Source organism: Dicentrarchus labrax, unplaced genomic scaffold (assembly GCF_905237075.1).
Source record: "Dicentrarchus labrax unplaced genomic scaffold, dlabrax2021, whole genome shotgun sequence".
Lineage (NCBI taxonomy): Eukaryota > Metazoa > Chordata > Actinopteri > Moronidae > Dicentrarchus > Dicentrarchus labrax.
Window position 1 is genome coordinate 24,535,255 of NW_026136723.1, and position 23,773 is coordinate 24,559,027.

At 39.7% G+C, this 23,773-nt stretch overlaps 2 protein-coding genes across 3 annotated transcripts; both read right to left on the bottom strand.

Moving 5' to 3' along the window:
* Positions 1 to 296: 296 nt before the first annotated feature.
* zgc:91910 (Zinc finger protein 706-like) lies at positions 297 to 4,619 on the bottom strand. Its single transcript, XM_051391577.1, has 4 exons — positions 4,519 to 4,619; positions 2,662 to 2,812; positions 1,894 to 2,021; positions 297 to 1,599 (listed from the first exon to the last, which is right to left on the bottom strand). The coding sequence occupies exons 2-3, from the start codon at positions 2,794 to 2,796 to the stop codon at positions 1,926 to 1,928; spliced, it is 231 nt and encodes a 76-aa protein (XP_051247537.1). The 5' UTR covers positions 2,797 to 2,812; positions 4,519 to 4,619; the 3' UTR covers positions 297 to 1,599; positions 1,894 to 1,925.
* Positions 4,620 to 5,761: 1,142 nt separating this feature from the next.
* Positions 5,762 to 23,358, bottom strand: LOC127358430 (glycogen synthase kinase-3 alpha). Of its 2 annotated transcripts, XM_051391527.1 has the most exons (11): positions 23,018 to 23,357; positions 17,608 to 17,693; positions 15,913 to 16,014; positions 15,659 to 15,742; positions 15,045 to 15,155; positions 14,619 to 14,749; positions 13,459 to 13,663; positions 13,097 to 13,192; positions 11,985 to 12,171; positions 11,576 to 11,653; positions 5,762 to 10,833 (listed from the first exon to the last, which is right to left on the bottom strand). In XM_051391527.1, the coding sequence occupies exons 1-11, from the start codon at positions 23,190 to 23,192 to the stop codon at positions 10,772 to 10,774; spliced, it is 1,317 nt and encodes a 438-aa protein (XP_051247487.1). In that variant the 5' UTR covers positions 23,193 to 23,357; the 3' UTR covers positions 5,762 to 10,771. The 2 variants fall into 2 exon arrangements, with proteins under 2 accessions (XP_051247487.1, XP_051247488.1); XM_051391528.1 differs by lacking the exon at positions 11,576 to 11,653 and having other exon boundaries at positions 23,018 to 23,358.
* Between the last annotated feature and the right edge of the window lie 415 nt (positions 23,359 to 23,773).

Consider the following 23,773-nt stretch of genomic DNA (forward strand, 5'->3'; position numbering starts at 1 on the left):
TCTCTGCAAATAAGAGCGCCGGTGTGGAAAAGCTCCTGAGCGCAGTTTGAATTTACTGCTTCAAGCTTTGAAAACATGTTGATTAAAATGGCAATTATTTGATTTATTGACTGACAATTTTGATAAGTGATTAATCACACGTGCAGGGTGGTCCATACAGATCAACTATAATCTGCTGCACCACTAGGATTCGCACACATACTACAACCCAACACCACAGCCGCCTCGTACACTGTTATGTAATTAAACTGCAGTCACATCTTTCATCTTGTCACAGAATCAGCTGCACAGACGGGTCACATTAAATACATTGTTCAATTTATTGAAAAGGGTAAAAAAAAAAAGAAAGAAAAGAAATTACAGTGAAAGCAAATTTGTGAAGTTTTTACCTGCTAGTGAAAATATGAACCAAAACACAGGGATTAAATCATTTTGGCAGTTACTGAACCATTTTCTTTAACTCTCAGTCCGTGGGGCTACTTACAATTTCTTTCAATCAATTAACAACCAAAGTGACAACAACTGAAAGCATAAATGAGGTTGTTATGTTAGAGGGGGGTTTAGCAAAAAAAAAAAAACATTTGCTTCTGATTTTCAAAACAAAATCTGGTTTAACTGAAGTGGAACAAAGATGATTTTATTGCCAAGATTATGTTGGAAAACGTGCCCGAAGAGGACAACATTAACATGAGCAGAAGCAGAAGGATTTGGGGGGGGAGAAAACAGAAGAACATACATGAACATGAGAATTGCTGTGTGGCGTAACGTGAGGTACTGTTGTGAGGTGTTACTGAGGTTGGACACCTGTGGAGCAGCAGCACAGAGGACGCATAGCAGGAGAGTCTGTCCCTCTCGTTGGACATAAACCATGAATCTCCAAAACAATATAGTTGAAGACTAATATCCTGCATTTTACCATCAACAACCATAAATTCTGAAATGACACAATGGGGTTTTTAGTCATTTTAAGAAGCCAATGGTCATGAAAACTCATTTTTATATATTCTATGCACTGTTAACCGTGGTGACATTATGTGAATACCTTTGCTCAAGTGAATATAAAATAACTGGAGTTACAAAGTTTTAACCCAAAAGTGCCGTATCCATTGTGGATGAGTGATGCAATCTATAGCAGGGGCCTTAAATGTGCCATCTATTGCTCTGGACGACAGTGTTTAACAGTACAACCAGCTGATAGCTAGCCATACATTCTCAAATATTTGTTTTGTTTTTGTTTTTTTTTTTTTTTTTTTACTTCCCAGACATCATCACATCTCCCAGTTATTAGTCACAAGATCATTTTATTCAGTGTTAGCAGGCAATCTTGCTGGTCCCCTCCCCCATCTGGAATAGCAAGGTAGTTTTACATAATAAATATAAAAATGGGGTGCTGGTGTACTACTGCCCCGTCGTTATTGTTTTCACTTACATACACACATCCAACCCCCTCCCTCCTTCCATCCATCCATCCATCCATCCATCCATCCATCCATCCATCCATCCCAACCCGTTGTCCGTGAATACTGACGGGTCCCAGTGTTCGTCATCAACATCCTTCAGGCGCCGTGATTCAATGTTAAGTCCGTGGTCATTGTGCATCTGTAAGCGACAGTTTTTATTGTTTGTTTTAGTATTGTGGTTAAAGTTGTGAACAGTGACCAACTGAGTTATCAAAACCCATTTTCTTTTTAAAAACGTTTAAGTTTGTTCATTGTACAATGAGTAGAAGGTTTTGGTGAAATTTAAAAGCTGTTTTTGATATTATTTTTTTGGTTGCACCTCGCCAAATCTACAAGGACGCAGAATTTACAAACTATGGGAGGTTTCATAAAAACTGTCAACAGCTGTCAAAGAGAAAAACGTAACTACAGGGAGCACTACAGTTGGTCTTACCCAGGTTCAGGTCCAGTTCAGTCAGCAGTTCTTCATGCTTGAACGTCCGCCAGCTCAGGAGGCATGGGAGACTTGGGGTGTTTGCTCTCAAAATGCTGCTTGAAGGTCTTGGGGTCAGGCATCTGCGTCTGGAAGAAGAGAGAGAATGATGGTTTCAAATTATTTTATCTTTTTGGTAACCAATTAGACCTGAAATGGTGAGTCTATTTATTGATTGACAGAAAATTAATCGCAACTATTTTGATTTAACACACGCAAATGTGAGGATTTGCGAGGCGGGGCAAGCCGGTGTGTGTGTGTGTGTGTGTGTGTGTGTGTATGGTGGAGAGAGAAAGCAAGGTGCGCAAAGTAGTAAATACTTGTTTTGCATCGGATCCCTGCCTTATCAACCACATTAGAGTGAATATCTTTCTCATGATTTGTGTGACACAACCAAATAAACCATAGAGAAAAATATGCATATATATTTAATATATATTTCTCACACAGAATATATCGACATATCACACAGCCCTAGTAGATCTGAAACTGCTTAACAAAATGTCTTTCATGTCTCAACATACATACATGACATGAATTGGATTGTTTTGCATTGCATCACACGCACTAAAAAAAATAGCTGTCACTCGGAGAATGCAGCACGTCTTCTAGAGAGAAGTAAACTTGATCTCAAACAGATTCGACTGTGAAAAAAAAAACCCAATCTACAACTAAATCTGCTCAGTATTCAGCTGTAGGGAACATCTAGCAGCAAAGTGCTGTACTTACCCGGCAGACAGGGCAGGTGTGGACCAGTGCGGCCTTTGCTGCGGTCTTCTGGTCAGCGGCTTGACCTTTCTTCTTCTCTGCTGCCTTCTTGGCGTTCTTTTGCTGGGACTGAATCTTCTGCTGCCCACGAGCCATGGCCCTCAACTTTGAACTGCAGGAATAAACAAAAAGAGAGACCACAGATTATTCATTATCCACATGTGCAACTTTTATGGCCGCAGCTCACACCGTGATATAGAAAACGTTACGTGTAAATGCAGGGTGAGAAATAAACTGCAGCAGGTACATTTAGGAGGTGATAAGCTGGTTTAACCTGACACATGATGATGACTATTTTAATATAATTATAAGCACTTTGTTAAAGTGATACAACATCCTAAATCTCATTTCTCTCAAATCCTCAACCCTCAATTATACAGACACAGCTACCCACTCTACTTTTGTCCAGAGGGAGACTTTAATGATTAAGAATAGGCTCCTTAGTTCACAATTAAGGAAAATCGTGCAAATTCAGTTCCATAAATAAATGTTTTTCCAAGTTTGGAAGACCATCAACAACTACAGTTTGGTGAAGAACTCTGAACCTCGGCCCCATCCAACACCTTTGACACAAACTGGAACACAGACAGCGAGCCGGGCCTGATCACCAAACACCAGCGTTGACCCTCACTAATGCTCTTGTGGCTGAATGGGAATAAATCCCATCAGCCAGGCTGGTGGGAGTGGAGGCTGTTCTAGCAGCAGATTAGTGCCATTAGCGAATGGTTTTGGGACCATAAGTTCAACAATCACGTAATGTACTATTCAATTGTCCACATACTTCTGGCTCAGTAGTTCAGATTGTTTTGGTTCAACAGACACGCACGGTTCATTAAACAATTAAGAGTTTATAGTTCATCAGATTATACAACGTAACTGCAATATTAATACCACAAATAGAAAACCTAAATTATGTCTAGTCCCATTATTTGATATGTCTAATACAGCATCCCTGCTATATATATCCTATCCTAACCGAGGTTATATGGTGTTGATTCAACTTCACGGTCATTTCGGAGGCTGTACTTTGTGTTGCTGTTTAGTTTTATTATCTGTTAAATGTTTGGTCTATAAAATGTCAGAAAGTAAAAGGAACATTTTGATTCATCATCCGTCAATTCCCTAAAACTTTACATTCAGTCTTTAAATCTCTTCTTTTGTCTGAAAACTACTTATATCTTCTATCACTGTTGAATTGTATTAAACTGATGTAATACTAGAAACACCTCTGAGTACATAATTCAACCTCTGGAAGCACAATAAAGTTTCATTAAAGGCCTTTCAACAACAACTAAACACAACAAACCACAACCAAAAGGAAAGATAAACTGTGGTGCATCTCCAAGCTCAATGAATAACTTATTATTATTATTATTTATCCATTACATACAAGGTTTATTTCACTTAAACTGCGCGTTTAGAGGTGGAGAACAAACTATCGATCCACCTTTGACCTGATGAACCTGCTGTTGTACCTAACGTTACATAAAAGGTGACATTTTAACGACTTCACAGCAACCGAGCAGCGACGTTCACGTACACTTATCAACTTTTAAATCAACAGGTTTTTCATTGTCGGAACCGTCGGAACCGTCCGAACCGTCCGAACCGGGCCTTTCTATCACCCGGCGCCGCCTTGCTAACACTGCTAGCTGAGCTAAGCTAAGATTACATGTGACTCCGAGGTTTTACGCGATAAAACGCTGTCGGAGCGTGAAGAACAAAGCTTGTGATATTAAAATAACATCCTTAGATAACAGCACAACACGCTGCGGCTGTTAAATAGTTGATTTGTTGTTGTTTTTGAGGCGGATTTACCTTCGAGATTTGACTCTCTCTTCGCTCTTTTGTCGGTCTCTTTTTTTTTTGAATGCCAGAGGAAACTTCAGAGGAGGTTTTTTTTAACCGTCGCATCAGGTTAAAACCTGTCGAAGAAACGAGCAGCGCCCCCCCCCGCCCGCCCGCCGGCCTGGAGCAGTACTGCACCTTCAACCGCTGACTAAAAGTAGAAACTGAGCAGTAGAGGGAAGCAGCTATGTACATTTATAGTTGGTAGTTGTTAGCGTGGATAGATCATTGACAGTTTATATATGTGTAAGGGATAGACTTTATAGCCTCCAAAAAAAAACACCAGCTGTATGACTACAGTTGATCTGACTAGACTTGATAAAAAAATGCACCAAACCAGACTCTTGAGACTTAAGAGAAACCACTTTTATTTGCTGAATAATGATTCCAGCATTGTAATATTTTATACTTGGAACTGAAAGGGTATTTATAGTCTGTAAAAGACTGCAAATACTTAAGGTATGGAATAGAGGATGATGTTTTTTGGGTATTCAGCAAAATTCAAGTATTGTGTATTTTAGGGGTTTATAATCTGTTAAATTGTTCTGGACTTTTCTTTGCTATGTGCTAATAACAACTTACAGTAAACAGCCATATATCTAACATATAAGGCGTCCACTGCAATATGACTGGCTTGTTCTGTCATTAAAATATCTAAACTTTGTCAACATCAGGAGTCTGCAATAGTCTAATTCTATTGTATTTTTGTTTTCTTAGTCTTTGCTGTTGTTTGACAGCTTTGATGAATTTGGAAAATGAGAGAAAGAATATGTGCATATTGAGTAGTTAAACCTTTCAGTTGAACCTCCGTCTCACTGGAGCTGATTTATATCTGTTTTAATAGACTAAACCCTGTCAACTTCATTCTGAGCATCAAGCAAGTAGGAAAAGAATATTCCCAATTGGTCAGCCTTTAAACTGAGGAGACGTGACAAAGTCTTTATTTACGACCTCAGAGGTCAAAATTTACAATGATTTATTAAGTCAGATTCTGGGAAAATAAATCAACAGGGGGAACACAGGTTTTGGTCAAATGAACATGTGATTGGATCTGTTCACAGAAATGAGCCAACTCATCCCAGAAAGATAGGTTTGTTGGTTTCTGTACTTTTAACCACAAACCGAGGGCCTGTTTGAAGGATGCCCACTGGAGTTGAGCCTAAAAGGAATAAGTACTACAGTTTCAAAAGAGAAGAACTGCACACAAAGTAAACACAGTTTCATCACTTTATTACAGTAAATGAGTCCATATCATACACACACAGAACAGAGACAAACAGGTTTGTGTTTCTTTCTCTCTCTCTCTCTCTATCTCCGTCACTCCAACAAATCAGTCCACCAGGACAGAATGACACCACACCGAACAGCATTGGAGTACAAAAATTAAATAAAAGTTACATATTAAGAGATGCAGAGACCTCCCTCGGTTAGAATAAGGGAGGGTAATATTAACACACAACTGAGTTTTTTGGAGAATTTAAAAACACAAAGAAAACTACAATTTCTGAGATTCAGTTTGCTTGAAACTGTCGGTCAAGCGGAGCAACATTTCTGCACGTTGCCTGACCACAAACACACACACACACGCACACACACACAGAGCTGATAGATGGCTCTGTCTGCAGTCTCAACACAAATGTCTGTTTCTGCCATATTGTGATCATTAGCAGCAATTCTGAATACCGTCCAGCACATAATACAAAATGCCCGTGTTAAGTACTAGCTGGACACCATAATGGGATTTCTAGTCCAACTATACCCTTTTGAGATCTCTTGAGTCAGACATCACACCGTCTGTGGAAATGCCAGCGTCATTTTTCTCAATACTGCACAGTAATAATATATTGCAATCTATCACGACACACAAACAAAGTTCTGTTCCAAAAACGAGAACAATCAAGTATGTGGAAGAAAAAGAAAGACACAAAAAACCTGAAGTTCCAGTCTCACTGGCGCCAACTACGGGCAAGAAACTGCAACAATTGTACACACGAAAGTCTGTTTAAAGGTTTTGGGGGAGTTCTACTGCGCACGAGGAAAACAAGTTGTATAAACCCTTTATGGCTCCAGAGGGAGCTGCATGAAATATGATAAAATTGCTGCAACATTGGTTTGTAATAGAGAAAGATCAGCTACTGGGGTGGAGATAGAGATAAATGATGCTTCTAGGCCTCTGCAGTCTGATCCAAGTCTCTAATTGGGGCCTTTTGTTTTCTATAGCTGCTGCTTTTGGGGTGTTGAGCTTTAAATTTAACAGTTTAAAGACTTTAGTTTTCAGCATCTTAGTGTGATTGTGTTTCCTGTGATCACTGTAGAATAAAATGGGAGATTATAGGAGGACAAAAGGAAACAGAATGAAGTTGAAAAAGCATCCTGAACATGTTTCACTATGATTGGCACAGGTAAAAATGTATAATGATTGAATAGCTCCCTCTTGTGGAGAATCTGCACCCTCTAAATGTTTGAGTTTGTTACTTCCATTAAGGTGCTTTACTGAAAAACAAAAAACTGCTCTTTTTTAATTTTATCATGGTGAAGAAGCAAAACAAACATCACTGTTTTAAACATTATGCATTTATTATACTGTGTAGATCAACAGTAGACGGGCAGGTTGGAGAGAACACTGTGGGGGCCAGATTCAAGATGCCGCTGCCACGTGGCTCAAACGGGCAAACATGACACGCCTCAGTCAATTCGGTTCTAGAGAGGTTTCACGCATTTTGGAACAGAACCTGTGAAATATTCATTCAGTCCGGTGGTCCCCCACAAGACCGCTGAGTCCTCCCTGTTAGGCTGAGTAACGATATTAACAGCTACTTTACAATTTTCACTTGACTACGAGTCAGAGAAAGAGAGAGAAAGATCATCAACAAACATGAGGAGTAGGCTGATTTTTTTTTTTTTTTCCTTTGCACTATTTACACTTTTGAATTGTGAAAAAAGAAACTTATTTACAAAAAATGCCCAAACTAAGACTGCTTCATCGACAGGATGAGGGAAATAAGATATAAACAACTCTGTAATAAAAAGTAAAAAGAGGAAAATAAAAATCAGTGATATTTACACGTGCAGTAAGGGAAGGAGAGGGGGGGGGCTTCTGAGATTGGGGAAGAGAAAAATCAGCCATGTTTGATTCCTATAGCTGGGTGCAGCTTTTGTTTTTTTTTCTCCACACACCTTTTCATTGCCACAGAAAGTCTGACAGCTCTGAGTGTGAGGCACCCCGCAGAGGTAATCAAACATGCCGGTTGGACTCTTTACAGCAAAGAAAAGCAGAATGTGGCCGGCAGTAACCCACAGGACTGGGAGCTTAGCAGTCTGAAACCCATACAAGCAGCTGGGAGGGAAAACCATGGAGGGACAGAGGTTGAAAAATGCTCTCCACTCTCCTCATATGAAATCAATGTGAATGTGTCCAGTGGTGGAATTCAAAAAGCATCACAGCTCTTCACTTATATTTAAAAAAAAAAAGAAAAAAGAAAAGAAACAGAGATGGCTGCAGGTAAAAACAGCAGGTGGAGGCATGGTACAATAGTATCAAATATACTATACTACAAACTTTCAAGTGGTCTTCACTGCTTACTAAAAATCTGTATTATTGACTGCTCTAATCCCTAAAACACTGGCTGTTCATACTGCAGGTTGGAATATGGTAAGACACACACACACACACATTTGTACTTCTATATGTGAGAGGATGTCGTGAGTGTGATAATACATTCTCTGACCCATGACCATAACCTAATTCTAACTTTGACCAAGCCTCTTTTTTCACTCTTACGGGGTAAAAGTCGAATCGGTCCTCAGAGAGATAGAAGTACAAGAGCACAGAACAGGTACTTGATCAACTACTATTCACATTAAGCCTTTTTCATTAATCTCCCTCATGCTTTGTTTCTGCGTACAGCACTAAAGACCTGAAGCAAATGTCAGAGTTAATTTGTTTCTACGAAGCTTCTTCAGGAGAGAGCGTTTCTTTAATTACCACTGACGCCGAGTACAGTTTGCTAAAGACGCTGTGACACCATTTCAAAGCCCTATTTGGCATCAAACTCTCATCCAAAAACAAATAGATAAATAAATTTACATGAAGATGAAGAACCCTCCCATCAGGTTTAATAAAACATTAAAATCAGAGCCCCAGTATTCTTCAGGTGGACCACCATTCAATCTCAAAAACCCACTTTTCTACATTAACACCAGCACAGCAATGGCCTTTGAACTAAAGGGGAATTCCACCAAAAGGGACTTTTTGATTAGATAGCATCCGTGTTTAATCTGCTAATAATTTCCAAGGGATCATACAGGTTTTAGAGAGACACGTTTATAATATTCTAGACTAAAATAAAATAAAATAATGAATCAGGCTGGCAAAAGCACTCTATTGTATTCTGTATCAATACATGTCAACAGGCCTAACAGGAAGACCACAGGAAGTTGTAAAGAGGAGCCATAAATTACCACATTTACTATGTTTAAATACTTTTTAAAGCTTTAAAATGATTTGTTAAAACAAAGACATCATGCTTACATCCTCTTAAATGGCTCAATTAAAGTTGTTTCCTGTTTTGAAAGCTCAAAATGAAAAACAACACAAAAATGTTTACTTTTTTTTGGTTTAATTAAAATAATGACATTCCAGCCAATTTTAGTGGAACACGCCTTTAAAGACATTTCTGAACTGTTTCCTCCACAGTGAACCGCCACCGCCACCGCCTGGCACAAGTGAAACTAGTGAAGGCTGTCATTTATAGGCGGTTCAAAGGGGGCGTAAATTTGGTTATTTTCACATAAACAAAGTCTGGAAACAATTTCTTTAAGAAGCACTGATGTTGTGATGCAGATTAACGATCAACCTCCAGTTTATTAGACAACCGTCAGTATCCCATGTAAGGGATTACAGGGAGCTACTGCTGTAATGATTTAGGACAGTGGTATCCAGAGCACTGCTGGTTTTCATTTAATCATCAATTGAACAGTTTGCAGGACAGAGAACAAGCAGCACACTGTGCAGCCTCCACACATGTACATTTAGTTGCACTATTATGGTTCTAATTTGTTTACTCACTTCAAAATGCTAATTTTTTTTTTTTCGATGAGTATCTCCTCCGCTTTGGCTGAACACCACATTCACACTTTCTTCACAACTGAAATTTACACACCTAAGTGAAATTTTGAGGTGAACAAGAGCAGGAGTCAAGAAGTATTCTTCTGGATGTTTGACATAATTGTCTTTCCAACAAAATAACACCTCTGCCCTCCTTAGTTGAAAAAAAAAAAAAAAACAATAAAAGCTGAAAATCTGTGATTTATCTTACCCATATTTATATAGAAGTGTGAACAGGTAGGGGAACTGTTTCCTAGAGGAATATTTCACTCTTTTGCCAGACAAAACTCTCTAGAACAGGAAATAAACAGATGGATAGGAGACGCGGTGGATATCTCCAGTCCAGTCTGTATAAATGCAACCACTGAACATGAGTCATGTAAGGGGCAATCCAATACACCTCCGACCCAACACTGATAACTGCTACAGGGTACTGATGAGATTTTCTACTCTACATAAGTAGATAAATAAACAATAATTTAAAAACATCAGGCTGGATTGTTAAAATAATGAGGCTGGAGGAATTGGGAATTTATTAGTCCCTGCATCCGCTCTCCCGTCCTGAGTGGAATAAAATTCCTTTTACCCTGATGACCTATTTAGGGGCCAGTTCTGATCTTGGTCAGGCAGTGTACAGGCCACCCCTTACTAACAGGGATGCAAAAACACTGAATATAAAAAAATATTCTGACTTGAAAAAAGAGATAAAACATTGTGTGATCACATGATGCTTTCAATTAGTCAAATAAATAAACACAAATATAAAGAAGAAAAAAAAAATGTTGATTTAAAAAAAGGTTATATTACAGAGGACCAGCCCCCACTATTGAACCTTCACATACCACCCGAGCAGCAGCGAAACTCTGTGTGTGTAACAATCTCCTGCTGTAGTTTCAACCCTGGCAGCTAAAGAACTAATGTTTGTTTGTTCAATGCATTTACTGTACAAAAACAGATCATCTAAGAGGAGAGCAAGCAGCATGGAGGAAAGCAGTAGAGAGACAGAGAGAGAGAGAGAGAGAGACAGAGAGAGAGTGAGAGAGGTGTGTGTGTGTGTGTGTGTGTGTCTGAGGTAAGGGTGAGGCTGGCAGGCAGGCAGGCAGGTGAGAGGCTGCTTTAGATGCTGTTAAGAGATCCTGGTACTGAACTGTGTTGGGATGAATCTGAACCGGTACCATCTGAAAGACAGAATAGGAAACCAAAGGAACAGTGAGTGTAAATAACAGTCCACTACACAAAAGGACCTGACAGCAAGGTATTATACATGACACAGTATTAGCCTTAAGGTAACGCAAATTACTCTTTAAAAAGGTCCAGTGTGTAACATTTAGGAGGAGTTATTGTTAGAAATGCAATATAATATTCATAGGTATGTTTTCATTAGTGTATAATCACCTCAATATATGAATCACTGCTTAGAATCAGCCTGTGCAATCTACAACTACACCACTAGATGCCACAAAATCCTACACACTGGACCTTTAATAGAAGTATGTCACTTTTATGAAAGAAAAGCCTTCAGATGTGCAGTGTATTCTTAGACTGATGGGCTCTGTTGTACATATTTCCAATCCACAGAACAGGGTTATCACATGGGGAAAAAAGCATTGCAAATGATTGTTCATTATGACTTTCCCAACCCAGAATAATCCTGCAGAACTATCAGAACCAAAACTAAAAATGAGCCATTTAGACACAATGCCTCACCAGTTGAAATAGATAAAATAGACAAACACTTTTGCTGTCAAATTATTTCACTCAGTAGCTAATGTGACTACATAATAACAAAATGTAAAAAAAAAAAAAAAAAAAAGGTGTTAAAATGGTGTTCATACACGGTAAAGCTCTTCTGCCACCACAAAATCATAAAACTGACATTTACAATGGAATCATAAGAAGAGAAACATAAGAGCTTCCCACCGTGGGCGGAAGCAGCTGTATGAGAGCGAGCGTGAGGAGGAATGAGGGTTGAGTTCAGCTGGGGCTGGATTGACAGCTCTGCAGAAAATAAAAGAGGGAGTTTTTATTTAATGATGAGTCATATATCAAAAAGGACAGTCTCACACAACAAAGGGATAGTGTACGCTGCATTGATTGCACCTCCTTTGAGGTCACAGCGTTGGCCCAAACCAAACCAAGGAACACCAACTGATTGTATTTAGCTAAACAGATGGTGATCCATTGAGGATAACTTCAACAAAGGCAAAACAGATGGAAATCTGACTTCTCCTCCCTAAATAATAATAAAAAAAAGTTTCTTGGAAAGATGAAGGTGGCGTTGTAATTAAACTAAAACCCTTAAGCTAAGCGTGGTTGAATCTGCACGTACCTGTGGGGCTGAAGTTGAAGAGCATCGGCAAATCTCGGCCGCTGGGCAGTCGTGTGTTGGGCTGGCGCAGCTCATCGAAAAAGGCATGCGAACAGGCCTCTAGTGGGGAAAGCCGGGAAGCTGGCGTGTACTCCAGCAGCCGGGAGCAGAGAGCAATGGCTTCTGGAGGGGTGCGAGGTTTAAACACCTGAGGAAGAAAGAAAGAAAGAAATTTAAGTACAAATATCCAAAAATCACATCCACTCTAGAAGATTTCTAAATAATCAATAAGGTTTTCCAAGACAAAAGCACTGAGTATCATTGATATGCAGAAAGGCAGATTTTCCTTCAAGCTACAATGTACAACTGTGTGGGTATTCATTATCTACTATGACACTCTAAATGTTAAATGTAGAACCGGCCTATTCAATTGGCGGCTTGCAGGCCACATATGGCCCAGAAGCAATGTCTGAGTGGCCCAGCATACACAAATCTAAAATATAGCAAAATAAGTGAACTAAAAATATAGTGTATGGAAAAAGCTAACGGATGGGAACATCAAACAGGAAGAAAACACAAAGAAAACATGTGTAACTGTCAGTTAAAACCCCTTATAGGAGGTGCTCTCCATCTAAAAAAAGCAGTTTTTGGAGTAGGAAGATATCCGCTTAGTAGTAAACTCTAAAGGGCCACTTCCCTTGGTTTTACGTTGTTTCTGTACTCTTAAGGTGTCAGGGTTAATCGACTTTCAGAAGGAGGACACTAAAGCACTTCAACTCCCAGATTTAAATAGACCGCGTGGGCAGCAACACATCCACAGGTATTCTCTTCTTTTGTTCTGATACACTGCTGCAATGTATGGCACTTTTTGGAACAAATACCTTAATAGATTAATGTTTTGGGTATGTATATAGAAATTTAAAACATTTGCAGAGTTCATCCATATATAAATATACAAGATAAGCCTCATATACCATATGCAGAATGTCATAAAACTTAGTAAGTAAAATAATAGTAATAAACATTGATTTTAGAACAACTTCATACATCATACAAGCAACTCTCAACATTTTTTCCACAGAATTCCTCAATTCCAGGATTTTGACACACAGATTAACTCTGTATTTACTTACCTTGGTCCATGGATGGGCTTTAATCTGAGGGAACTTGAATTCTGTGTAGTTGGGGTTCATCTCTCGGATTTGTTCCCTTGTTGGGGTTCCCAGCACCTGAAAATATATGTAGGAGTATGAGTAGTATTCTGCAGACAAACAGGCCAGGTGTGTGACTGACTGCGATTATTCCAGCAGTCTTTTATGATACATCAATACAACATAAAGAGGGAGCACACCCACAAGCACAACCAAAGTTAATATCTTAAAACACAATCTCCTTATGAAAATCAGGAACAGGAAGTGGCCCTAAAATCAGTTCAGCAATAGACAAGAAACCCAAACATTTCAGCAGCACATAGATACCTGATTAACACACTCACCTTGATAATCTCTACTAGTTGGTCCACCCCACTGTCACCGGGGAATATGGGCTGTCCGAGCAGCAGCTCAGCCAGGACGCAGCCTGCTGACCAGATGTCAATGTTTGCCGTGTAGTCTGTGGCACCAAAAATTAGCTCAGGGGCGCGATAATATCGTGAGCAGATATACGACACGTTGGGTTCACCGCGGACCAGCTGTTTGGCGCTGGGGAAACACAAGAAATCAAATTAAATGATAACAAAGAATGACTGGAGTTCGAGTGTAGGTCAGGGGATGAAAAGTGTGAACTATTGTGGAGCAAATGGTCATTAACAGTTGTGGGGTTTATTGTTATTCCTTTCACAACTGATTACAGACATTTTTTTTAAAAATATATTAAATTTTTTTGGAGGGCTTTTATTGCCTTTAACCGATAGTGACAGCTGAAGAGTGACAGGAAGCCCTAACCCTATCTGGGCGCCCACGACAGGCATTTTTAACCTGACAGTGTGAAAGCATCCACCACACAAAATAAACATTAAGAGGTAGGTAACATGTTATCTGCAGAGTCACACCAGCTGAATATCACGTTGGAGAATAGAAACAGATCAATTCTGTTCTCTGCTTGATTTTGCAGTTGTAAAGATCACCTCCAGACATGTTTTTAAATAGTCTGCTTGGAAGAAAAATATGTGTCTTACATGTTTTTTCTGCCAAAAAAGTAGCAGAATTTCCACAATAAAATTCTTAAAAAGGCATCTACTCCTTTTACTACATTAAAAATACCAGAATCTTTTCAAATTTTGTGAAGTTTTCCTGGATACAAGATGTTTCCTACTTCACTATAAAGTCTGTTCTCAGTATTTGTGCACGGGTGGCTTCAGGTTTCTACATCCCACTTGTAATGTGTATGTAAAAGTTGCAGACTGTACCAGGATTGATTGTTACAAAACATGCATATATGCCCCTCCCCTTAAAATTAGATTTTCAGTGAGCACAGAGAAACTTTCCACTTTCGGCAGTTCATACATGTGAAAACACCCTTCTAGTGTCAAACTCTGCAGAGTGAAGCTCAAACATTCAACTGCAGGAACAAAAAGAAAAACCTATTTTTGACTGGAGGGAGACTTTAAATTCTTGATCTCTGTGTTTGAGAAAACCATCTGTTGATGCAGCTCACCTGCCAAAGTCACACAGCTTGAGGATGGCAGTTTCTGGGTCGACAAGCAGGTTCTGAGGCTTGATGTCTCTGTGACACACACCCTGGGAATGGATGTAAGCCAGACTGCGAAACAACTGGTACATGTACACCTGAGGAGGTCCCAATAAAACAACAACACATAATAAGCTCTCAATGACAATAAAATGGAAAAAAACAAAAAGACAACATGGTTATGAAATAATAATAATACCGTGCTTTGTATTAATGTGTTAGAGTGTCAAATTGATGGACTAAAGATGCTCTCTTGTAACAAGTTGTAGGAAATTAACATTTTAGATTTAGTAATCTAAGTATTTCTTTGGTCAGCATAAAGTAAATGTTGAAAAATGAACAAAACAAACAGTTAAAAGAACACATAAATGTCTTAGTAGGAAAAAGAATCACCTTCACATATATGATAGGAATGATGCTCTTCGCCTTGTTAAAATGCCTGGCAACCCTGTACACCGTCTCAGGGACAAAGTCCAGCACCAGGTTGAGATACACTTCATCTTTCTGTACAGCACAGGACAGAGAGAAAGAGATCAGAGTGTGTTTAAAATATGCATGATCTAATAGAGGTTCTTACAGGAAGCCAGTCATTTGATGAGTGAGTGAGCAGTGTTGATGCACAGAAAAAGCTGCCTGCTATGACTGTTGGTTCACAAGCCGAATCTCTTTTTTTGTTTGTTTGTTTTTTATTAAACACATACACAGAACCTTGTTTCCAGTTACTTACTTCTGCAACATTATACTTAGAAGTGTTTCTAAATCTGTCAGTGCAAGAAATGGGTTGCTTCCCTTTTTTAGGTTCGGGGTATTTCTTTTTACTCTGCATGTGAGTAATCCTATCTCTTATGGGTATACACCATTTCCTCTGTAATCTCGTGAAACTATGCTACTGTGAGATAAGGGTGTGTGAATACAGTGACTTAGCAAAAGTTGGTTTGACCACACTGGATTTTTCTGCAATAACAAATAAGGAAAAAAAAAAGAAACATGAGAAACATGAGCTGTACCTTCTCGCCACTAGAGTAGAAGAAGTAACGTAGTCTGACAATGTTGCAGTGATCCAGCTTCCTCATGATCTGTAGTTCCCGATTCTGTGAGGACAAGAAAACATGAGAGTGCAGGTGGGAAATTTAGAGGAGAAACCAAGCATGAAAAAAACTTTCAAAGAAAACACATGGGAGACAAGGTCTGACTCTTAGAACAACTTTAGATCACAACAGATAAGAAATGATGTGGAGAAATGTCTATATTAGAGCCATACCTTAAACCTCTTATCCTGCAGAACCTTCTTAATGGCCACCATCTCCTGGCTGTCGATGAGGCGAGCTTGGTACACCACACCAAATGACCCATTGCCAATCACCTGCAAGGTTTTCACAAAAGAGGAAAGAGTCAGACACCGGCTAAAGAAATCCATGACAGTTCATCGGGTGAAGTCCAAGAAGATTTGTAAGGGTTACTTTGGTGTCTGGCTGCTGATCTAACAAACAATTTGAGCTTATCTGTGTCAGTTCAGCTACAACAACAGAAGGTTAAACACAGGGTTACACAATGTTAAATAACCTCTGACACAACTTTCCAGTTTCTGCTCATTTTCAGTGTCTAGACTAGTGCAACCTGTGTAAAGTAGGTCAGTAGCAAATAGTGATATTGGTTTTGGGGGAAGAGTCTGTCCTTTCCTGTGTTTTCCTAAGAGCCGTGTTCACCGGAGCACAGCCAGGGAAGGTCTATGCTTAACCCCCCCTCTAACCAACATTAATTTGGCCAAAGCATTGACTAAAATACAAATCCGAAGTTTCCAGGACATTTGATCGTATTAATCAAACCAGATTCTCAAAAACTAGTCTTTTACAGGATGTGTGGGAACCCTGAACTGTGCTTCACAGGAGAGATATGGCTGCTACAGTATGTTTCATGAGAATGACTGTTTATATTGTTTGAATGGACCTCGGTATAACACAATAATAAATAAATAAATAAACATTTTTAAAAATGCCCAAACTTCACATGCTCCAGTTTCTATTTGGATTCTCCTTCTATGATTATAAATTAAATATCTTTGGGTTTTAGACTAAACAAAACAACAAACGTTGAAGACGTCACCTTGGGCACAGAGAAACTGTGGTGGACATTTTATACCATTACCCGACATTTTATAACGATAAATAGAGAAAACTGAGAAATCAAGAAATGCATTGGCAGATACTGATCTTAAAATAATTGAGTGAGTTCAGGTATTGAATTAATCAAGCCAGTAAAAAAAATTAGTGCATGTGTTGTAGTAAATCCAGTAGTACAACTGTGTAATTATAACTACAATAGTAATTATGCACATTGATATATGATTTATGATAGAACAGTTTTATCCTCAAGATTATTGAAACTTTTAAAACAAGTAGACTCAGTAGAGATTTTTATTACACTTTTATAACCTTCAAGAGCAGCAGACATTGGAAAAGTGACAATATTTCTGATAAGCAGGTATCATAAGACTATTGACTTTGAGATAGAACTCGTGATAAATGTATGTTTAAACATTATTACAGAGACATTAAGGAATCTTAGAAGTGATAAAAGGAAACCACCAGAAGGAGCTGCAACGAGTCTCTAGTTCACTGTAACAGCGATCTCATCTCGTGTTATTTCATTAGCCTGTAACTGACACAATTATGTCACATTTTCAGATCAGACACAAGCAAGATAGCTAACAGAAAGTAGGCTATAACGTGAGCCTTTAAAGCCAGAAATGTCAGCACCTGGCAAAACACTTACAGAGCCACTGGTACTGATCAACAACCATATCAAGCCAGATATACTGCAGTCATTGAATGCAGTGAGATGATAGTTTAAGTTATAGTAGCAGAGGAGTGTATGTGAAGTTGTATTTCTACATATAAAAAAGGACAGAGACTCTAATGGTGACACTGTCGGGTCTTGGTTTTAATTCCTTGCTCACCTTGATGTCGGTGTAAGAGACTTCCTGTGGGCGGTCCGGTCCCTGACCTGGTGTGGCCACAACTGTCGTCACCTTCCCACTGTCTCCTAGGAAACAAGCAGGAACAGGGTGACATAAATGACAGGGTTATGATTCAGTCATACGGTTCAGTCAGCGTAGCCTGGGTAAGAATAGAGACATCAAAAGCCTATTTTTTTTTAATCCCCCTATATTTCAATGTGAAGTAGAACACAGTAGTTATGAGTCATAGCAGGTAATCTGTTAATTGCTTTATTGTGCTAAAATGTGTGATGTTATAAAAAGGATTAAAATTGGCTACGGCCCCTCTGGCTCCGTTTTTTACAAGAAGTAATAATATGAAACCGCTTCACAACGTAACCAAAAGAATGCCGCTGACAATCAACCCTTGCTGCGGCCAGCCTCAACATCTGGGCCGACTCTCCGCCAGCCGTTTCAATATATAGGTTAATGACAGTCAAGTGAATGGATGTCAACTTTAAGAAGCCTCCAAAGACACAGAAAGAAATGGTAAGAGTTCATACTCAATACACTGTGACTAATTAAACTGGGAATGAACCCAAAAATAGGCCAACTACTTTTTCTGTCCTGATAAAACTGTTTTAAGTAATAAAAGCCTCCCGTACATGGATTCTTTTGTTTTATGCTCCAGTGGCATCGCGCTGCAGGGGTCAATCACATACGAGCACGAGCACACATAAGGTCTAATGACTTGTAGCGTGTAGAATTTTACTAATTTACTTTTACCTCAGAGACATAGGGAAAAATACCATGGAAGCGTTCACAAGTTGGATAAAATCCTGCCTGAAAGGAGAATAAAACTTCTTGCAGTGCCTTGGTGTTTGATAAGTCTTCAAAATGGACTTCACGGTTCATACGCATATCATCTCATAAACAGGACGCTGCCATTACTAGCAGCTACATTTGTGTGTGTGTGTGCTCTAGGGCTGTCCCTGAATCAGGATCAAACCGATGCATCTGCTTTTAATTCCTTTTTTTATTTTAATACACTCAATAAAATCCACCTGCTGAACTGACCAGCTTACGTGAGTCTCGTGTTTTATGCATAAGACTCACGTTGTAATCCCTTTGTTCATCATCTGTGATGTGAAAAACACAGAGAGAAAGTAAAAGTGTGCGTCCTGCTTACAGTTCAGTTATGAAATCCTTGTGCAACATAAGTGCTGGGTGGTATGACAAAAAAACTGTATCACTGTATTCTGGCGGTCTCACAGTATATCACGGTACTGCATGACCCGGCCCTTATATAGTGGCTTATTAAACTGTCAGGAGTATACAATGGTAAATGGTAAATGGACCTGTACTTGTATAGTGCCTTTCTAGTCTTCCGACCACTCAAAGCGCTTTTACACTACGTGCCACATTCACCCTTTCACACACATTCACACAGTGATGGTAAAGTCCATCGAACAGAAACTAACATTCATACACACTCACACACAATATATAGAATATACAAACATTTATTCATTTAGTCATCGTGTTTATACCGAAGGCTTTTTATTACTATAGTGTTTTCTGGGCCTTACAAAAAAAAATGAAGAGATCAGAATGTATGAAACCTAGTATAAACAAAACTTTCACAACGTTTCCTCTTCAAAACGAATATTTTTTAAATAGTTACATAAACACTAAGAACTGATATAAAATATGCAAAGTATTTAAGTATTTAAAGAGATGTTTGCTGCCCTCTGTTTCCACCCTTCTCTACCTCAATCACAGTTAGTTTTGTGCTCATTTTGAGACTGGATTTGCCGTTGCTCCTGCATTGCTCCGCGCACAATGACACAGCTACACAGCTGACACAGTCTTTCAGGGGGAAGCCCACTGTACAGCTCACGCTATCGTCTCACCGATACCCGGACGGAAAGCACAAAGCTATTCACTGTCTGCACGCAGCCTTAGCACAAAGCTGTGTATAGTAATCAGAGGTGCTTCAGCAGAACACATAGGCCGAAGCAAAATCATATTTATAAAAAAACAACTTTGTATACCTCGACTCAGAAACAATAATCTCAACAACCTTTTTGCCATCTAGCTGTCCTTGTTCTGTATTACTGGCACCCTGACCATGTCCTCATACTTAATGCTTTGTTTACCAAACAAGACAATGCACTTATTGATATGGCCCTCTTACAGCCAGAACTGCACGTCCTGGTGTTCTTGTCCATATCCACCCACACACAGTAAACTGTCCTCAGCCACCAAAGTGTGGTGGTCATCCAATAGGCACGCTGGCGATATCGGTTACAGCTGAGACTGCGAGGCCTGCGGAGTGACCGGGTCACTGGGTTCTCTAACTCAACGACCGGGTTCTCCCTCTGGACAGGAATGAACACACACACAGGGGCTCCAGGTTAAAAGTAGGACAGCTGGTTAAAGGATACGTTCATGCCAACTGTCTGTGTTGGTCCTCCTCTTACATGTTTCTTGCTGATGTGACAGTCGGTACTGTCATTCACTTTTTACAGTATGAAAAACAACTTCCATGAGGTCAATAATCTATCATAATAAACACGTTGCCTTACTCTGACTTTGTCGGTATGTCTGTTTTATCATTGTTTCATTGTTTCTGAGTTCACTGTTTATATATCAGTGGTGAACTGTGTCACAGTCTGCTTCCTGTCATTCACCTGACATTCACAGAAGGAAACTCAAGTCACCAGGAGGAAACAATCCCTTAAAAAAAAAATGCAATTATTTAAACTTTGACATCCATAGCTAACTATTTAGTGTTTTTAAACTTAAACAGCAATGTGAAATATAAGAATTTGCACAAACTATTCTCACTAATGCATTAACCAGCAGATTTCCTCATGTCAATGTACTGTCTTACTACACAAAAAGCACACTGTACTTGAATGAACTCCAACATCCTTAAAGCGAAAGTAGCTTCAAGAGAATTAAGTTTACCTTATTAATATGCAGTTTAATGCAGCAAGATCTTCCCAAAAATCTAACCAGGCCATGTACTCTATAGGGAGAACCTCTGGTGGAAGTGTGAGGTTTCTATCAAGTAACTATTGTTTAGAGTTACGGTGCTCATGTGACAGTCTACCACAAAAAAACAGCATCCAACACCACATCTACTTCTTCAGAGCTGGTTTACATAACATTTACATAGAGTAATTGTGAACAAAAACAGTCTTGTGATGCCACCATCCCCACATCGGTCACATGCTTTTTAAATAAAAAAATTTTTTATCATACCCATCTCTATAGAGTTTCCCAAAAAGATAACCATGGTTCATCACACAGTTGCGGCTCTGTTAAAGGGAAAATCCACTAAAATAACATTGTTTTTCTATATTTTATAGCTTGATTTAACTTGTGAATCTGAACATTTCTCACTGAGTTGGAGAGTGAAGAGACATACAGTGGGGATGATGTCATCCACAGACAAACCCTGGAGCTGCTCCACACTCAGTGAATAATGGAACAACTGCTTGGACACTGTCTCAGCAGCCATGGTAATTATACTGGAATAATACAGAAATAAATTATCTGATTTGTGGCAGTGAGCCCTGTTTTCGAATCCCCTTGGTTGTAATATGTTAAAACTCTATGAACACACCAGTTCACTGTTTTGTGGACCGCCTCCAAGAGTGTCGCCTGAGGACATCATCAATTCCCTAGCTGAAATGCTAATTTGATATGCTTACAAAATTAATTTATACTGCTGTAGAAAAAAAAAAAAAAAAAAGAGGCAAATATTCCTGTGTAATAAAATCAGTGGAAAATATCAGCAGAACTGCCATCAAATTGATACTGGTGTCATTACAGGCATCTCTTTAGTTCATGTCTGGGCCTGTCAGTGTTTCTCCTCGAGATGTTTGTAACAGCTGCAATACTGCAAGCAAGTGTCACATACTGTGTGTATATATATATATATATATATATATATATATACACACACTGTGTCTGCCCACTGCTACTAACTACTTCTACAAGTGAGCACGTGGGTAAAAAAAAACTTCAATCTACCAGCCACTTTAGCTCATGAGGTGGCTGATCGGTAGTTTTATCCTTACGTTTAGGTTCACGCTGTGTAACCAAAAAACTAGCAATGCAAAGCAAAAGTTCACTTTTCAGACTAAAAGTACCAAGACACCACATTGTGGAGCAAAAGACTGAACTTGCAGTGGTGGAGGAGTAGCTCATAAAAGCAAGAGTACTTAATGGAAGTATTTCATCATCAAATATCTTCCAGTGTTGCTCATAATGACAGATCACTGGTTGGTATGGCAACATAACATCCTTAATGCTCCATGTCCAAGTTTAATTTTACCAGTAATTCAAAATGTCAAATCACATCAGTCTCTCTCACAAATATCTTGCTAACTGGGTTAATCCTGCCTCTTGAAATAGCCGTCAAGACTCCCAAACCCTGACAACGTATCCATCACTCGCCCAAAAACAGTACATTTACCAGCCGAAAAGGCAACATTTTGGGCTTTAAGGGCTTCAGGCAATGTGTTGCTCTCCTGCTGCTGTTGAGGGTGAGCGAGAAAACAAGGGTCATACTGCCTTGAACTGGAGATGACCCCAACTTGAACTCTAATATCAAAGTCACACACCACTGCCTGCTAATGGATGATAAGGTTTGGATTAACACACACACACACACACACAGATACTCTGCTCACACCTGTCACTACGGTGATAAAGGACCATACGATAACTGCATCTCAGACAGAGGAAACCTACTCCTTGGCATCCCAGCAGACAGCCCAGGCTCTGGTGCTGGTTGTGCATCACTTGCATCCTCCAGGCGTCGGCCACCTGCTGCTAAGCCTGTGCCCCACAGGTGACCTTGGTGAAAAGGTAACTTTCCTGTCCTGACCCTTCTCCAGGTGGGCCAGACAGGTAGCTCTCAAAGACCCCCCCCCGAAAATAAATAACCCAGAACCGTGAATGCAGCACTCAAAAGCTCAGGCATTTGAGTCCAGCTTTGGCCACAAAGAACAACAGAGACCGTTTTACTGCTCACTCACACTGACCACAGTGGCATCAAACACATCCTCACATAGCAACTCCACATTAATACAGCTTGATTATTCAGTAATTTAACTGCCGTTACACCGGGTTATAGTGGTTATCAGCCAGCGGCTTAGTCTGCCATCAGTACGGCTGAATACATCCATCGGCCGGACGGCGAACTAACAGTAACATACAAAACAAGTGGCTAACGTTAGCAGGCGAGCTAGTTAGCGTGCTAGCAAGTTGGTTACCACTACAGGGGAGCAATAACGACTTTCCTCTCGGATGTGACTCTGAACACTGGCAGGTAATTTTAAAGAGAACAAACACAGGATACAATTCATCAGACTGCCAGACTCCGACAAATAGCTGCTGGCTTATTAGAACTTACTGGCTAGCTTAAGGTTCGAGCATCCCGACGAGCTGCTGCCGGAGGCCTGCGGGACCCCGGACTTTCCTGTGCTGCTCCCCACGGCAGCGGCTGATCCGGTGGACGCAGCGGCGGTTCCTGGCACACCTGGCGGCTCAGCAAACGAGCTGGTCCTGGGCCGCCCGCTGCCGCTCATATCTCTGTGCAGGGCTCAGGGTTGTTTTTTCCACTACTTTCAGCCAAGCGACTAATAATTATGAATACCCGGCAGCGAATAATCGTGGAAGGATACACCGAGAAATACCGCTCCCGTTGCCGCCGGCTGTCTGGGCTGATAGCTGTTGCTAGACACCTAGAAACAGACCGCTCGCAATGCCACCTGGGAGATGAAGTTCGAAGGAGCTGTTGCTTAGGTTTGCTGCTCAGGCGTTCAGAAATCCAAACAACTACAAATTTAAAATGACTTAACAGTGGATGTAGGCCAAAAAGGTGCAGTCAGAGTGTATGTTAAAATATAAATTTAAGTGTTTACCATGTTTGTATTCAGATAAAAAATCACAGTTTAATCCATAGACTCTATAAAACAGGATAAATCACTATATTGTCATTTATTCTATAAGTATAGTACAGATGTATTTTTGTGAACTGAAATATTTCCCAAAATACCAGGAGGTCCTGCATATTTTTTATTTTTTGTATGAATCTTCAAGTTGATTTTAAATGAAGGGCTTTTGCGTAATCCTATTCAATATAATCAGTGATATGATGACATGTGGT

What these genes read in the sequence shown, in the direction of transcription:
- zgc:91910 (XM_051391577.1), bottom strand. Translation starts at nt 2,796, where the DNA reads ATGGCTCGTGGGCAGCAGAAGATTCAGTCCCAGCAAAAGAACGCCAAG. An exon ending in ACACCTGCCCTGTCTGCCGG is followed by an intron (nt 2,022 to 2,661) that starts GTAAGTACAGCA and finishes CTCTTCTTCCAG; the next exon opens with ACGCAGATGCCTGACCCCAA.
- LOC127358430 (XM_051391527.1), bottom strand. Translation starts at nt 23,192, where the DNA reads ATGAGCGGCAGCGGGCGGCCCAGGACCAGCTCGTTTGCTGAGCCGCCA. An exon ending in TGCAGGATAAGAGGTTTAAG is followed by an intron (nt 15,743 to 15,912) that starts GTATGGCTCTAA and finishes TTGTCCTCACAG; the next exon opens with AATCGGGAACTACAGATCAT. An exon ending in AAGCCCATCCATGGACCAAG is followed by an intron (nt 12,172 to 13,096) that starts GTAAGTAAATAC and finishes TTTCTTCCTCAG; the next exon opens with GTGTTTAAACCTCGCACCCC.